The sequence below is a fragment of the Carettochelys insculpta genome, chromosome 5 (genome assembly GCF_033958435.1).
Source record: "Carettochelys insculpta isolate YL-2023 chromosome 5, ASM3395843v1, whole genome shotgun sequence".
In the NCBI taxonomy this organism is placed as follows: Eukaryota; Metazoa; Chordata; order Testudines; family Carettochelyidae; genus Carettochelys; species Carettochelys insculpta.
The window spans coordinates 105737725-105756133 of record NC_134141.1 but is presented as its reverse complement, the minus strand read 5'-3'; the positions used below and the strand labels follow the sequence as shown (position 1 = coordinate 105756133).

At 43.7% G+C, this 18409-nt stretch overlaps 1 protein-coding gene across 1 annotated transcript in view; it reads left to right on the top strand.

Moving 5' to 3' along the window:
- LOC142013813 (sperm flagellar protein 2-like) overlaps positions 1-18409 on the top strand; it is a 49134-nt gene that overhangs the window by 22942 nt on the left and 7783 nt on the right. Inside the window, exons 8-9 of the mRNA XM_074995670.1 lie at positions 15043-15231; positions 16327-16514. Coding sequence (XP_074851771.1) covers positions 15043-15231; positions 16327-16514 — 377 coding nt within the window. The remainder of the gene's footprint in view (positions 1-15042; positions 15232-16326; positions 16515-18409) is intronic.

The window sequence follows — 18409 nt, the reverse complement described above, 5'->3', positions numbered from 1 at the left end:
GTAAAATCTCTGCAAGCTGCACAGAAACATTTTAAAGACAACATAATAGAAGCTCAACTGAAATTTATACCCCAATTTAGGAAATGTAGTGAGAGAACCAAAAAGTGCCACCATAGTTAAACAATGAAGTAAAAGAGGCAGTGAGAGACAAAAAGGCATCCTTTAAAAAAATGGAAGTTAAATCCTAGTGAGGAAAACAGAAAGGAACATAAACTTTGCCAAGTGAAGTGAAGTGTAAAAATATAATCACAAAGGCCAAAACAGAGTTTGAAGAACAGCTAGTCACAAAGTCAAAAAGTAATAGCAAAAAATTTTTTTAAGTACATCAAGCAGCAAGCCTGCTAAACAGCCAGTTTATGTTAAACAACTCTTATGTGACAGAGAGAGAGCTGTGTTAGTCTGTTTTCTATCAAAACAAAAATGCAGTCAAGTAGCACTTTAAAGACTAACAAAATAATTTATTAGGTGATGAGCTTTTGGGGTACAGACCCACTTCTTCAGATCATAGCCATACCAGAACAGACTCAATATAGGCACAGATTCTTAAGAGTTTTATAAGAACATAAGAACAACCATACTGGGTCAGACCATAGGTCCATCAAGCCCAGTGTCCTGTCTTCCGACAGTGGCCAATGCCAGGTGCCCCAGAGGGGATGAACAGAACAGGTGATCATCAAGTGATCAGTTCCATTGCCCATTTCCAGCCTCTTGCAAACAGAGGCTAGGGATGCCATCCATGACCATCCTGGTTAATAGCCATTGATGGACCTTCCCCCCATGAATTTATCTAGTTCTTTTTTAAACTCTGCTATAGTCTTGGACTTCACAACATTCTCTGGCAAGGAGTTCCACAGGTTAACTGCACTGTGTGAAAAAATATTTCCTATTGTTTGTTTTAAACCAGCTGCCTATAAATTTCAGTTGGTGATGCCTAGTTCTTGTGTTGTGAGGAGTAGATAACAATTCCTTATTTATTTTCTCCACACCAGTCATGATTTTATATACTTCTATCATATCCCCCCCATTATCTTTTTTCCAAGCTAAAAAGTCCAAGTCTTATTAATCTCTCCTCATATGGCAGACGTGCCATACCCTTAAACATTGTTGTTCCCTTTTCTGAACCTTTTCCAATTCCAATATATTTTTTTGAGATGGAGCAACCACATCTGTACACAGTATTCCAGATGTGGACGTACCATGGATCTACATGAAGGTAATATGACATCACCATGGATTTACATAAGGGTAATATGACATCAACCCTAATGATTCCCATCATTTTGTTAGCTTTTTTGACTGCTGCTGCATATTGAGTGGATGTTTTCAGAGAACTATCCACCATGACTTTAAAAACTAACAAAATAATTTATTAGGTGATAAGCTTTCATGTGACAGACCAACTTCTTCAGATCATAGCCATACCAGAACAGACTCAATATATGCACAGATTTTGTGCTTTATATCTTGAGTCTGTTCTGGTATGGCTAGGAGCTGAAGAAGTGGGTCTCTCCCATGAAAGCTCATCACCTAATAAATTATTTTGTTCGTCTTTAAAGTTCTATATGACTGTTTTTTTTTACTCTTATGTAAGATTAAAAGGTCCAGTATGGGAATTTCTAAGACAGATTTTTTTTGTTTTACTGAGGAGCAACTGTAGGTGCTTTTATCAGTCAGAAGCCATATTTTGAAAACTTTCTCTTATCTCTTTAATTACAGTTTGAACGAAACAACTTCCCTATTTCATTCCTTCTGGCCTTATAATTCATAACTTTTGAAGCCTTTATTTAACATGCTAGTTATGACCTTTCTTGGTAACTTATATCTCTAACCACTTAAATTAACTATAGTGTTATATCTATTATACATTGACCATATGTTACTACAATTATTGTATTGGACTAGCTACAGAGCATGAAGTCAAGCATGTGCAAAAGTTTTTGAAGAATCAGGGCCTTTGCTGGGATGACCTGAATTCAATAGTCTGTTCTTCTCCTTTCACAATGATGAAAATGTAAATAAATGTTCCATTCATCCATAATTTAAAGATGCAGATAGAAATACAGTACTGTGTGAAATGTGTTGTAATACATAGGTGTATGATATAAACATATAATTCATATTGAATAGAAACAGAGATGGAGCCGTGCTAGTCTATACACTATCAAAACAAAAACTTGACTGCTTTTTGTTTTGATATAATTCATATGTTTGGCCACTGGATGCCACTGTAGTACTAAAAAGATTATTTTAAAAAGGCCAGGTTCTCATCATACATTTCTCAAATGATCACCATTACAAAGTCATCTCTTATTTAATAATGTATTTTATGTTTTCTACACTAACTTGGTGATTCTTGATTTTTAGTATGGATTTTCAGAAATGCTGAAATATAAAACTGAAGTTATGTTTTTGAATTGTACCTTATATTAAGTCTCTCTCACATTTAGGATTTGCTGTGTTTTATTTCTTCCTAAACTGTTCTACATTTTTCCTACTCCTTTGTAGAATTTGGTTGCTAAAAAGGGGAGAGGTTACAAATATTGGCAAGAAGCAGAACAAATAACTAAGTGCTATATAAGCAGTGGGCTTAATTAGGACCATCGCTAGAGCACCCCCCCCAGTGTCCCATGTGGGGGGCCTGGGGCAGCTCCTGCCCCTTACCCATCCTCGCTCTGTCCCTTGCCTAAAGCTCTCTCTCCTGAGTGAAGTAAGATGGGGTATTACCAGGCAGGAGAGGGTCTGATGCAGGGCAGCAGCAGGGGTTGGACCTTCCCACACTCATGACCCAGCAGCCTGCTTTACCCCACTGCCCATCTCCCAACCTGCTGTGCTCCACTGCACCGAGTCCCCCATCCCAAACAGTTCCCCGGGCTGCCCTGGCTGCCACAGAGAACATGAGGGATCATACTGTCCACAGTACAGTTGAGGTTGCCATTGGGGGTCCCCGAACAAAGCATGGGGCTGGTTTGGCAGCTGCACCAAATCAGCTTATTGACAGGAGGGCCCTGGGGTTGATCTTGTGGTTGATTTAAGACCATGGCAGAATGCCATCTGACTTCAGTCCTGCAGGGGCAGCCACTGTGTGCTGCCAGTACACCAGTCATGACCAGCAACATCGCTGCTATTCTAGTTCTGGATCTGCTCTGAATAGAAACTTCCATGTGATTAACTGTTTTCAGATTAGGGGGAATGGAGCCAATGTAACACCACTGCTTAATTTTTAAATGAAATTGTGATTATGGCCAGATCTGAAGAAATGACAACCAACTTTCAAAGGAGAAAGTGCAGTAACCAACTATGATACTGAAACCTCGGGAAACTTTAAGTTGCTATTTTCATAGATTAAACCCTCATTCAATTCATATGCTACAGGGATTCATCATCATCACTGTCATCAACCATGGGCTAAGTGCCCATTGGTGTCTGATGCCTCTTTCCCTCTTCCTTCCATCTTTCCCTGTCCAGTGCAGAGTGGCTTAGTTTCTGTTGACTAGCTCCACACCAATCTACTATATCATCTACCCATTCTCTGTGGGGTTTGCCTCTCCTATTCGAACTGTCCATCATGCTGAATACAGGGTTTGGTACAATGACTATCTGAATGAAGTTTTCATAACAAGTAAAATAACATGTATGTGATTTATGTGTGAGACATAAGCAAGATAAATTCTTTATTGAGTGTCCTCTGCATAGTCTCACTTATGAGATGCACCAGCAACTGTAGCTCAGTGGCCCCTGGAGCTCTCATGTCCTCAACCTCTCTTCATTTCTGTGTTCTAAGGGTGATTACTAGTCCACTGGTCCTACCCTTTGGCCTGTCTGCTGCCCCCAGGTGAATTGCAAAGCATCTATCTCTGGATACTACTCTTTTAAGAAAGCAGATTTTTAAAAATTACCGTTATTTAAATAATTGCCTCATCAAAACCTCATAAAAAGATGGCCTTTTAAAAAAATATACATTACTGACATTGAAGTAGTTAGAACGCTTGGTAAATCCTTTGCTGGCCCTTTTCTGGGACACAGTATCCTCGGACCACAAGACTTTTAGTGGGAGTGGAGAGTGGGGTGAGGCATGAAGGACCTTGGTACTCCTTGTCACAGTACTATGTCAAAATGCTATTGAAAAAGTAATGGTCTGTTTGTCTCTTATGGACTTCATGGCTTCAGCCCCTTTTATCAGACCTTATGCTTTGGCAGCACATACACTAAATTAGAACAATACAGACGTTATTGGTATTTTCCCTGGGCAAAGATGACATGTAAATTCATGAAGCATTCAGAATGCATGGGCTGGTGTTAAATTACAGACCCAATACAGTCCATATGCTGACTAGATTGATCATCCCAGAAGAAATACTGCTATCCCTGACAAAGTGGTGTCAGCATGTAAATGTTCCAAAAGGGCTATCATTCAACCCTCTTTTTTAATAGGTTACTTCTATTGTCATGAGGAAGAAAGGGGGAGCAGCATATTTGGCAATTAGAGGTCACTGAATCTCTCAAGAAAAGAGGCTACATATGAATTTCCTAAAATCTGTTCAGCATTCACATCTTTTGTATGTGACATAAAGGTAGTGCCATTCATCACAGACAATACAATGACGGTATGCTGTCAGAACAAACAGGGAGAGGCTGCAGGAACAGTGGGCAGACAGGACCCTAAGGCAGTGGTTCACAACCTTTTCAGCAATACAGCACTAAGTGAGCCAAACAATTCCACGGCACAGCCATTTTCTTCAGCTGAATTGATTGCTTGTAAATGTTGTGTTTACTTACATTTACTACAGTTACACTCTTACTAGAGAGGTTTGCAACATAGTAATGCATGCAACAAGCTAAATAAGGGTCAAATGCATTAATGTTTCAAATTCACCACAGAATACACTGTTTTAGACAGGGACCACGGATTAATATTCCAAATTCACTCAGCTCCATGCTAGGAATGTTGAGTAAATGAGTAACCACTGAAAGCAGGCTCCCCTCCTTGCCAGCTTGTTGGAGCCAAGATTCAGCATTTAAACCACATCCCAGCTCTCAGCCGGCTCCCACTCTCCCTCATTCCCCCTGGCCACAACAGGGAGTGTGCAGGGTGACCGCCAGCTTATTGGAGGCAGGAAGCAGCATTTCAGCTGCCTCCTGACCCCAAACAGACTCCTGAGGGGCTGTCAGTTTCCCCTCATGGTAGACGTGGGAGGGGGGAATTGATGAAATTTCAAGCACATTTGAGCAGTTTTCATGTCACGGTGGTTGAAAACCACTGCCCTAAGGGGTGCCAAGACTGGCAGAGACAGTGAGAACCCAGAGACAGTTCTACTGACAGTAATTCCAGGTCCCAGCACAGAACAGTTAATGGGCACTGTGTGACGTGGTCCTCCTGACATTTATGTTATATACAGACAACCACAAGGTTGTGCTCTCTTCATGCAGCATAGAGTGGTTTCAGAGGGGTGGCCATGTTAGTCTGTTTCAGCAAAAACAACTAGTAGTCCAATGGCACTTTAAAGACTAACAAATGTATTAAGATATTAGGGCATAAGCTTTCATGAGAGATACAACTCGGTTCAAACTAATATCTATTCCTTCCCTTCTTGGGGTTAAGTCACATTCTACCAGACCAATAGTTCCCTGCATGGAATGCTTTAGAGGTGATCCAGTTCCTGTAATCTGTGAGATTGGTATTTACACCTCAAAATGTATAAAGCTCTGCTCAGTTTGATAGGGAAATATTTCAATTTCTGTTCAGTTAGAACTACAAGTCGCGCCTTCCTTTAATGGGGTTCAGTTTAGCAAACTCTTTCAGAAGTGGAAATACGCAGAGGACATTTTTGTCTTGTCTGCACTTGCCCCCAACTACATGCATGCCGGCACTTCTAAGTTTGACACTTGGAAGTTGCCAGGGGGGAGAATTAGCCTAATGAAGTGCTGTATATTCACCACAGCACTTCATTAGTAATCTCGCATTGTCCTGATTAACATGTCCCCTTCGAAATTGGGGGCAAGTGTAGACCAAGCCTTTGAAGGAGAAATTAGTATAATTTAACTGTAAACAGAATTGTTTGAGACAGTCTGTACGTATTCACGCGTCCTGTGTATCCTTTCTTCTTCCCCAGAATTCTAAAGGGATATTGAGTTTGAGGAAGTAGTGGAAAGATCTGAGGTGGCAGTGGCATCCCCTTCTTATAGAGATGCAGAAGGGAGAGGTAATTGGGGCTCATGAGTACTTTTATGTGCATGGCTATGGGAAGGTTCCATCCCCTGAATTGCACCTGCCAGTGTATCCTATTATTGGGAATATAAATAGTCTATCTGATACAGCTCTGGTTACAGATAAGTAATCTTTGTTTTCAAGATTTTTCAGAATGAGCTGATGGGAATAAGGGGACTTCGAAGTAGGCGGGGTCCTTTCAAAAAGGAGCCCGGTTGGGACGAGCCGCGTGGCCGCGAAGCACATCAATTTCGAAGTGCTGCAGCCGCCCGCATGCTAATGAAGTGCTGAATAGGCATTTCAGCGCTTCATTAGTAAACTTCGAAATGGCCATTTGTGTGGCCATTTCATAGTTTGGGGCTAGTGTAGACATAGCCTTTAAGGTACATGAAAACCACTATCATGTCCCCTCTAAGTCTTCTCTTTTCTAAACTAAACAGGCCCAGTTCTTTCAGTCTTCCCTCATAGCTCATGTCCTCTTAGACCTTTAATGATTCTTGTTGCTCTTCTCTGGACCTTCTCCAGTTTATTCACATCTTTCTTGAAATGTGTTGCCCAGAACTGGACACGATACTCCAACTGAGTTCTAATCAGTGTAGAGTAGAGTGGAAGAGTGACTTCTTGTGTCTTGCCCACTATACTTCTGTTAATGCATCCCAGAATCTTGTTTGCTTTTTTGCAATAGCATCACACTATTGACTCTCATTTAGCTTGTGGTCCACTGTGACTCCTAAATCCCTTTCTATACTACTCCTTCCTAGATAGTCATTTCCCATTCTATATGTTTGAATCTGATTGTTCCTTCTTAAGTGGAGTACCTTGCATTTGTCCTTTATTAAACTTTATCCTGTTTACCTCAGACCATTTCTCCAGTTTGTCCAGATCATTTTGAATTTTGACCCTATCCTTCAAAGCAGTTGCAACTGTTTACATGAACAGTAAAGAGAGGTTACTCACCGTAGTAACGGTGGTTCTTCGAGATGTGTCCCCGTGGGTGCTCCACAATAGGTGTCGGGCTCACCTGGCGCCGCAGATTGGAATTCTTCCAGCAGTTTCTCCTGGATCGCGCATGCGCCGGCACGCACCGCTCCCCTGCGCGCCCCCGGCCACGTGCGCGATCCAGTCCCTGCAAGTTCCTTGACCAACCGCCTCGAATGCTCCTGAAAAACACTAGACAGAGATCCGAAGCGGGGAGGATGGGCGGGTGGTGGAGCAGCCATGGGGACACATCTCGAAGAACCACCGTTACTACGGTGAGTAACTTCTCTTTCTTCTTCGAGTGTCCCCGTGGGTGCTCCACAATAGGTGACTACCCAGCAGTAACCCAAGAAAGGAGGTGGGTAATCGGTTTATGTGCAGCTTGCCTCCGAAAGGACTGCTGTCGACAGACGGGTATCCTCTTGGAATACCTGATGTAGGGCATAATGCTTAGCGAAGGTGTCGTAGGATGACCAGGTCGCCGCTCTACAGATGTCTTTCAAGGCGATGCCCTTGAAGAAGGCTGTTAACGCCGCCACCGCCCTGGTGGAGTGAGCCCTAGGCGGGGCCAGCAAAGGAATCTTTCGAAGCTCCTAGCACATTTTTATACAGGACACAATGTGCTTTGAAATTCTCTGTGAAGAGAGGCCTTCCCCTTTTGACCTGGGAGCGAGAGACACTAGAAGCCTGTCCGTTTTCTGGAAGGATTTAGTTCTGTCTATGTAGAAGGCCAACGCCCTCCTCACATCCAGGAGGTGTAGGCGTGCCTCTTTGCTGGAGCTGTGAGGCTTCGGGTAAAACGAGGGTAAAACTATTGGTTCATTAAGATGGAACTCTGAAGAAACTTTTGGAACAAAGGCTGGGTGCAGCCGTAAGGTTACCTCCTCCTTTGAGAATACTGTGCAGGGTGGCATTGCCATAACTGCTGCGAGCTCACTGACCCTGCGAGCTGACGTAATTGCAAGGAGGAAGGTTGTTTTTATCGTAAGGAGACGTAGGGTAACTGTGGCTAATGGTTCAAAAGGTGGACCCGTTAGCGTGCTGAGCACCAAGTCCAAGCTCCACGATGGTGGAAGCGGTTTCCGAGGGGGTACAGGTTTACCAACCCCTTCAAGAACCTGGTAACTATAGGATGGGCGAATACTGTGGGCCCCTCCTCTGTATGCCGAAAGGCTGATATAGCGGCGAGGTGGACTTTTAGCGAGGATAAGGAAAGCCCACCCCTCTTGAGGTCCAATAAGTATTCTAGTATTATCGGTATAGGAAGTCAAGGGGAGCTAACTGCTTGGCGGAACACCAGGCTGTGAATCGAGTCCATTTCTGCTTGTAAGTCTTCCTGGTGGAGGTCCTTCGGCTACTTTCCAGGACTTGTTGTACTCCCTCCGTACATGTGCTTTCTAAGGAGCTGAGCCATGGATTAGCCATGCTTGTAGGCGCAGGCCCTGAGGGTGCGGGTGCACTATGGACCCCTGAGCCTGCGTGAGTAGGTCCGGAGCCACCGGTAGAGGGAGCGGTGGGCGGTCCGACATGCGCAGAAGCAAGGGAAACCATTGCTGCCGATCCCATGTTGGGACTACTAGTATCATGCGAGTTCTCTCCCTTCTGGCTTTCTGCAAGACCTTGTGGATAAGTGCTGTGGGGGGGAACGCATAAAGTAGGGGGCCCTTCCATGAAATCATGAATGCGTCCCCCAGGGACCCCCGCCCCACTTCTGCCCTGGAGCAGTACTGGGGACACTTCTTGTTGTGCTGGGTGGCAAACAGATCGTTCTGGGGAAACCCCCATGTATGAAAGATCGGTTGTAGCAGATCGGAGTGGATCTGCCACTCGTGCGTGAGTGCGAAGTGCCTGCTCAGCTGATCTGCTTTCACATTGTGAGCACCTGGCAAATACGAGGCTTTCAACGTTATGTTGTTGGTGATGCACCAGTTCCACAGTCAGACTGCTTCCGCACATAGGGCACGGGATCGGGCTCCTCCTCGTCGATTTATGTAAAACATAGTGGAGGTATTGTCTGTACTGATCCCGACTACTTTGCCATATATGTGGTCTCGAAAATGTTTGCAGGCATTGAACACTGCTCTGAGCTCCAGTATGTTTATGTGCAGTGTCTGTTCCGCAGGGGACCATAGCCCTTGCGTCACCTTGTCGTCGATGTGCGCTCCCCATCCTATGTGGGAGGCATCGGTAGTAAGAAAGATAGAAATTTGTGGTTGGTGAAAAGGCACCCCTGCTAGCAGGTTCCTGGGGTTTACCCACCACGCCAGGGATCTGCGCACCTCTGTCGTGGGTGACACCACCCTGTGGACAGTGTGGGATGCCGGTTTGTAGACGCTTGCCAGCCAGTGCTGCAGGCTTCGCATGTGCAATCTGGCATTTTGTACCACAAATGTCGCTGCCGCCATGTGGCCCAGCAGCTGTAAGCACGTTAAGACTGGCACCATGGGGCTGTATGTGATGACTTGCACCAGCGAACTGATGGCACGGAAGCGGGCGTCGGGTAGGTACACCCTTGCTGTGATAGAGTTTATGCGTGCCCCTATGAACTCTATGTCTTTTGTGGGGTCGGTCTTTGACTTCGCGAGGTTGATGACTAGGCCCAGCGAAGAAAACGTGTCCGCTGTAACGCAGATCATGCGTAGGACCTCTGCCTTCGAGGCCCCTTTCAGTAGGCAGTCGTCCAGGTATGAGAATATAAACACCCCCTGTCTGTGCAGGTAGGCTGACACCACTGCCAGGGTTTTGGTAAAGACTCTGGGAGCCGAGGAGAGGCCGAACGGAAGAACCCTGTACTGGAAGTGTTCCTTGCCGACCATAAAGCAGAGGAAGCGCCTGTGTGCTGGGTGGATCGTTATATGAAAGTAAGCATCTTGTAAGTCGAGGGCTGCAAACCAATCTCCATCGTCCAGTGCCGTGAGTATGGAGGTGACTGTAATCATCCGAAAACGTTGCTTGCGTAAGTAGCGGTTGAGGCCCCGAAGATCTAAGATGGGCCTCCAGCCTCCTGTTTTCTTCTCTGTGAGGAAGTAGCATGAATAAAAACCTTTCCCCTGGAATTGTTCCGGCACTCTTTCCACCGCCCCTATGAACATAAGGTGGTCCACCTCCTGCTTGAGCCTTGCCTCGTGGGTAGTGTCCTGGAGGTGAGGCCTGGAAGGAGGCTTCGTTGGTGGGAGCGACTGGAAGGGGATCACATAACCCATGGCTATGATCTCCAGCACCCATTTGTCTGCGGTGATCTTTTGCCATTGGGAGTGAAACAGTCTGAGGCGATGATGGAACACGAGATGAGAGTGGCATTGCGCGATGGTAGTGATAGTGCAGCCCTCGACATGCCCGTCAAACTTGTTGCCTTTGGGCCTGTCCCGAGGGTGTACAGCTTTGTTGAGAACGTCGTCTGGGAGTTCTGTACTGTTGCTGTTGTTGATGTCGCCCTTGGTCGTAGCCCCATTGATACTGCGCATGCTGTGGTTGGTACGGATAACGTCTTTGCTGAGGGTAATATTTTTTCTTCCTATATGGAGGAGTATAAATACCCAGGGTTCTAAGTGTAGCTCTCGAGTCCTTACTAGAGTGGAGGACCAAGTCGGTTGAGTCTGCAAACAACTTTTGCGTGTCAAAGGGAAGATCCACGATCTTCGCCTGTAGGTCCCTCGGGATACCCGATGTCTGGAGCCAAGATTCTCTACGCATGACCACTGCTGTAGCCGTTGAGCGTGCCGCTGTATCTGCCACATCCAGGGCGATCTGGACTCCCGTTCTCGAAGCTGCGTAGCCCTCTTGCACAATTGCCTTTAACACTGGCTTCTTATCTTCCAGAAGTGAATCCATGAGAGAAGTAAGCCTGGAGTAACTATCAAAATTATGGTTCGCTAGGTGTGCCGCATAATTTGCCATTCTCAGTAGCAGGGTAGAAGAGGAATATACCTTCCTGCCAAACAGCTCTAGCTTCTTGGCATCTTTGTCTGATCCCCCCGATTTGTACTGAGAAGTCTTTGACCTCTGCTGGGACGACTCGACCACCAAGAATTTGGTTGTGGGTGACTGAAGAGGAACTTCATGCCCTTTGCCGGGATGAAGTACTTCTTATCCGCTCTCTTGTTCATAGGCGGAGCGGAGGCTGGAGTCTGCCATATGGTGGTGACTGACTCCATAATGGCTTCGTCCAGCGGGATAGCAATTTTGGATGAAGCCGGGGGTCTCAAATTTTTCAAGAGTTTGTGGTGTTTCTCCTGCACTTCTGCCATTTGAATGCCTTGCGTGAAAGCCACCCTTTTAAACAGCTCCTGGAACTGTTTGAGGTCATCCGGGGGAGTGACATCCCCGGGGGCCATGGCCTCATCTGGGGAGGATGAGGAGGAACCACTAGGGTAAACCTCCCTCGAACTCTCAGGTTCCTGCGGCCGATGATACACCTGCTCGCTGGAGGATTGCGAAGGAAAGTCTCGGGGTTCTAAAATTAACTCCCCTTGAGATAACTGAGTTTCCATCCCCGATCGAGTGTCCACGGGGGTATTGGACAGCCGGGGGAGGGACTTGCCCCTGGGCATAGGCCTGGGGTGTCTGTGTCCAGCATGATAAGAACGACCGTGGCAGCACAGGCACGGGTCCGGGGATGGAGACCTGGACCACTCTTGGGGTGTGTATCCCCGATGTCTGGGAGAGCGAGACCTCCGCGATGACACAGATAGCGGTGAAACAGGTTTGTGGTAGTACTCCAGGGGATCCAATCCCAGGGGATCCAATCCCACCCGCGGGGACCCTCGATGAAGGTGGCCCAAGCCATGGTGACGTTGGTTGGAGGAACGGAGAAGGAGGTTCTGGATAGGCCGGTGGAGACCCAGGCCTTCTGGGCGGTGTGTGTAGCACCGGGGTAGGGCTTGTTGTCAGTAGCAGCGCAGCCCTGTCCGGAGAAGGGCTGTGGTGCTGGGTTTTTGTTCTTGCCTTTCCCCTCCCCTGCGGGGCTGGCACCGCGCCCTCCCGCGCCAGGGATCTCAGCCCCGCTGTCGGCCCCGCGCTTGGCCCGCTCAGCTGCGGTGCCGCGCGGGTAACGTCCTCCGGTGCCTGCAGGCTCCGTGCCTGTTGGCCCTGCACCGTTGGTGCCGCGGGGGTCGGTGCCACCGGTTCCGGCGCTAGCCTGGCCGACGCTCTAGGCGCCGCGCATGCCGGCTGTTTTGTAACCGGAGGCTCAGCCTCTGCCACGCATGCTGCCGCTTGCCTGAGTATGCGGCTGGGGGCTGTGTGCTCTGCCCGTCCCGCTCGCTGAAACCGCCGGCAAGGATCGAGCTGGGGAGAGCTTCCTCCGTTTCTGCACCAAGGGGGTCAAAGAAACTGCCTTCTTCTTGTGGAACCCAGAGGGCCCTTCTGGTTGAGGCCTCTCCGGCAAGTCTGGCTGGAGGGCCTTGTCAAACAAGAGCATTTTAAGACGCATTTCTCTGTCTTTCCTGGCCCTGGCTGTGAGCTTAGCACAGTGGGAACACTTCTGGGTAACGTGTGATTCCCCCAGGCATCGGATACATTCACTGTGCCCATTGGAGGCCGGCACAGCTTCACGGCAAGACTCACACTTTTTAAAACCTGAAGAGGCCTTCGCGGTGAGTCTTTTACTGTTAATAGGGTACTTAGCACTTCATCCGTGCCTGTTTACCCAAATCGCGGACACCGGCCTGCAGGGCAGTGGGCGGCCTACTGGCCTTACGTCCACTCTTCTTCTCCTCTCCTCTCTCTCTTTTTATATACATATATATATATTTTTTTTTTTTTGATATTCTCTTTGTCCTCTTTTTTTTTTTTTTTTTTTTTTTACCGGAAGAAAACAACAATTTACACGTAGAAACACTATCTAATCTGACTCTGGCCGTAGCCAGAGCGGATTCCGTCTGCAGCCGATGGCGGTTGAGAAGGAACGGGTGGGGACCGGATCGCGCGCGTGGCCGGGGGCATGCAGGGGAGCAGCACGCGCCGGCGCATGCGCGATCCAGGCAAAACTGCTGGAAGAATTCCAATCTGCGGCGCTGGGCGAGCCCAACACCTATTGTGGAGCACCCTCGGGGACCCTCGATGAAGAAGTGAAATTAACCAAAACAAAGTTTGAGCTGGGTTTATAAGGTGTTGTTCCATTGTAGCTCCATCACAAATAGCCAATGAAAGGGAAACTAGATTCAAAAATTATTAAAACATCTGTGCAGAGATGGTTCAGAGGGTAGTCGTGTTAGTCTGTATCTGAAAAAACGGGATTCCTCCTTTTTAATGCAGACATGTTAGTTTTCTCTTCTTTCCACTCTTCTCTTTTCTAAAGAAACTGAATTGGCACTCTTAAACAAGTTCCGATTACAGATCTCTAAACTAAACTTTAAACTTCAAAACTGCACCATTGCTTCTGGAGCAGGTGTCTGGACTGCAAAGGGAATCAGTGACTGCCCTTTCAAGCCTTTCTGTAGGATAGTGATATTTCAAAGTGAAACTGCAACTTTTACTCAAAGTCCAGTGTCTACATTGAAGAAACAGCTAAAAAGTTTTGAAGTTTAAAGTTTAGTTTAGAGATCTGAACAAACTTTTGTTGCCAGTTTAGTTCAGAGATGGTACAAATTTTGTTTACCAGTGCATTAAGGACAAACTCCTAAACCCTCATAAGCATGTAAATTCTCCTTAACTCCTAGGTTAAGTATGATAATAAGCAGAAACAGAAAAATCAACCCTCAGTTTCCTTTATGATGTGGTTTTTTTTAACATTTATAAGAGGCAATTACTTAACACTTTGTAGTATAACTTATAGATCAGTCCAACATTGTAATTTTACTGGTTGGGTATTTACTGGTTGGCTAACTTGTTTGCTAAAATTTTTCAAAATTGGTTGAACCATTTCCAAAAATGGTACTAGAGAAAAATTGTAAATTAGAATCTGATTTGGGAGGGAGGGGAGGAGCAAGGGAGGGCAAGAGAGGAGTTGTGTGCCTTTGTGGCAGCAATCTGCCTTTTGTTATCCCTGTGCATATTCACCCACATTTCCCATTATAAGACTTTGAAAAATTGTAGTTCCCACATGCTCAGTAGAGATTTGCAACATATTCTCCAAAGATGCCATCTGTGCTGGAGAGGTCAAGAGCGTTATGTAATATTTTTTTATTGGACCAACTACTTTTGGTGACAGGTTGGTCTAATAAAAGATATTACCACATTCATCCATCCTGTCTCTCTAAAAATCCTGAAAATGATATAGCAAGTATAGCACTCCATCCGCTTTCTTAAGTGTGCTTCATCCCAGGGTTGAAAAGGATTATTCTTGCAGTTAAGCTCCAGGTTGATGCAGGCTATGATGGGGTCAGGTTCCAGGCACTACAAAGGAGAGGCACCTGTTCTAAATTCACTTCCCCCTCATATTTTGAAGAAGAAAGCTGCCTAGATAGAAAGGAGACGGGATATTTAGCAATGTGTGTGTGTGGATAGGTCAGGACAAAAAACCTTCAAAGGGGAGAGATCTGGGAATGGATATGAGTAATGAGATTGGGTCAGGGTAAGAGAGGGAAACTGCAACTGAAACTGTCTTTGTACATAGGATTTTCTTCAGCCTGCGTTAAAAATTAATTTTAGCTGCCAAAATTTTAAAAACATTTATTTTTGTTATGTGTCAATTAAGAGCTTTTAAGTGGCAATGCATGACTTTATAAGTCCAAAATTGTATTATTGATAACATCATAAATAGAAATGTACATTTTACATTTGCTTATGTTAAATAGACATACAAGGAGACTATCATGATATTTTGAATAAACATTTTATATCAGAGTATAGAATTGTTTAACACTAATCCATGAAATAGTTAATCACTCTTAGTATAGCTTATGATATTTTATTTTTAGGAGGCTTACCGGGAAGAGCAACTTATTAACCGATTAATGAGACAGTCCCAGCAGGAGCGAAGGATTGCTGTACAACTCATGCATGTTCGACATGAAAAAGAAGTGCTGTGGCAGAACAGAATTTTCAGAGAAAAACAGTATGAGGAGAGACGACTAAAAGAGTTCCAAGAAGCTCTTGACAGAGAGGCGGTAAAAGATTAATTATTCAGTAATTGTGCTGAGCTTTGTCAACCTCCCAAAGACGAGCCCATAATTTTCAAGGTGTTGAGGCATTGCCCAACCAGTGTTTCAAGGCCTAAGTGACTAAGACTATGTCTATACTTCTGTGCCTAATAGAAATGAGTGAGGAAAAAGGGAGGTCAACAGGAAAAACTCTCAGTCGACTTACCTGCCTACTGTAGATCAAGCATTAAATGTCTGTCTGTTTTTCAAAAGTGATGTAAGCAGTTGGGAGCCTAATCTGAATGAGATGTTATGTCAAATATTATGCATCCAGCAGGGCATCACACATTCACCCTGTTTAGTCTCTTTCCTCTCACTCTATATCCTACAATCCCCCAAAATTAAACGGTTCTCATTAGAAAACTCATGTGTGCAGGAATCTGTAAGTATTGATGAGGGATTCTCCGGAATTATACTTCTTGGCTTCATGTGCCATTGGAGTGCTGATAGCTAAGCCACTGATTTGTATACAATAATTTTGGAGTGTGGAGATTCTAAAGCTCAAATACCATCAGCATCTTTGTATTAATTGTTTGCAAAGCAGGCACTTTCTCTTTAAACTGTGTGTTTCATGACTTCTAAAATGTATTTAATGCCAGGACTGGCTTAGTTGATATAAAAAAGCATTTTGGTATTAACTGCACTGGGGCCAGGATTTCACCATGTCAACGTGATTGTTCTTCGTGAATAGACCATGTACTTTTTCCATGTTTTAAGGTTAAAATGGCTTTTTTCAGAAATCACTGAGGGAAAAATTTACTTGCTATGAGAGTAGTAATATTTTGCTTCTTTGCTTCAGTATGTAAGTAACAATACTGCAGGAAAACAGGACTTCTGGAGCCTTCAGAGGTTGTATTCAATCTTCTGCAGGTCTTAATTTGTTATCATCAGCTATATATAATTTGATTAATGTATCTGACAAAAATATTTTCAATTCTTGACTCAAAGCCAGCAAGTTAATTTTCTCAGTAAAGATTAAGAATTTTAAACTTGTTTATTGCTATAGGCCAGTGCAAATTAATTACAATCTAATTAAGTCTTTGTTTTGAAAAAAATCCATAGGCTCTTGCAAAACAAGAAAAAATTGATTTTGAGAAACGCATTTCCAAAGAAAGAGCAATATATGAGAAAATTGCTGCTGAAAGAGCAGAGGCTCGTTATAAAAAGCATTATTCCATGTGTTGGGAAGTGGTTGATCAAATCATTGATCTGTCAACCAAAACAGGAGAATATCGAATGTTGACAAACAAGTAAGTAGCTTTCACAAGTCAGAATAAACAAATATGTAAGAAACAGAGTACAAGGAAAGAAAAAATAGTGAGATACATTATTTCATGAAATATGTTCCCTTGTGAATGCCCTGCTCTACAGTTAGGATTAATATTGAAAACAAGCATATCATTTAAAAGGTTATTAGAGAATAATGAGTTTTCCTTGTCTTCTTCACTGTACTGGAGTTAATGTTACCATGGAAAAAATTGCCCAACTTTACAATACCAAGTACTTTAATTGTCATATTTCTACTTTTTGCAAATGAAATATTAATATTAAATATATATTTATTGCAACCTTTTGTTCTGCAGGATCACAGTGTACTTTATATAAATAGGGCTGTCAATTAATTACATTTAACTCAAGTGATTAACTCATGATAAATTTACTTAACGTAATGAATTGCTCTCTAATAATCACAGTTTTAATTTTACTGTTAAACAATGATAGAATATCAATTTAGATTTATTAGAAATATTTTCAGTTTTTCTATATTTTCAAATATTGATTTTAATTTTAACACATAATACCGTATATAGTATTCACCTTATTTTGTTGCAAATATTTGCATTATACAAAGACAAAATAAATTGAATTTTTCAATTTACCTCCTACAAGTATTGTAGTGCAAGCTCTTTATTGTTAAAATGACACTTATAAATGTAGCTTTTCTTTTTTGGTTACATAACTGTGCTGAAAAACAAAATACTTTAAAACTTTACTGCCAACAGGTCCACTCTGTTATACTTCTTGTTCAGCCAATTGCTAAGACCAGTAAGTCTCTTTGCATTTACAGGAGATAATTTGCTATGCTATCAAGCAAAATCCATCAACAGTGTAGGAGAATGTCCTCTTACACTATGGTCAAAACATGAAGGGGGATACATATGTTTGGCATGTCTGGCACAAAACATCTTGCAATGTCAGCATCATGCATACACCTGTTCTTGCTTTCAGGTGAAATTGCAGATCAGAAATGGGCAGCATTATGTCCCAGGAGAAAAAGCAAAGATTTTTGTCTGAGTGATTATGTAAAAGAAAATTCTACATTTGTCAGTTGCACTTTCCATGATAAAGAGATTACACTACAGTGCTTGTATGTGACAAATTAAAATATTACTCCTTTTAATAGTGCATGTATTTGTAAAAAAATAATACAAAAGGAACACTATATGTTTTGTACTCTTTTGTAATTTAAATCAACATATTTATCAATGTAGAAAACATTCAAAAGTATTTAAATAAATGGTATTCTCTTATTGTTTAACAATGCAAATAAAACTTCAGTTAATCACAATTATTATTTTTTTAATCATTTGACAGTCCTAATAGTAAATTTTCAAAGCATTTTGAGAACCTTACGGTTTAAAGGCACTGGGGTTAATGTGAACTGTACAAATTACTTCCCTCACATCAACAATGAAGCCACCTATATGGTGGAACAGCGACTGTTTAAGTCCAAGAAATCACAACTTAGTGCTTTGGGACCATAAGAAGTTTTCCTACCTGGTGTGTCATCAGATGCGGCAGTGCTTTAGTTTCCTCTTGCTTTCAGGTAGCTGAGAGCTTCAGTGACTTGGCAATTTGACCCTCTGGCAAAGTCAAATATTTTTTTCCTTTTTAAGCCAAAGAAAATTTTCAAAACAAAAGACTGCTGCAAGCAAGCCTTCACCCATCCTTAGTTAAATCCGTCCCTTTGATACCTAGGATTCCACACTAGCTTTTTGGCCCTCCCTGCTGCACAGTTCTTCAGCCTTCTGTACTGGCTTCACTGACAGACTTCTGCAACAGGCTAACCAAATCTTTGAGACACACTTAGTGAGAGAGAGAAAGTTCTGGTATGGCTGTGGTCTGAAGAAGGGGGCTTTCCCAC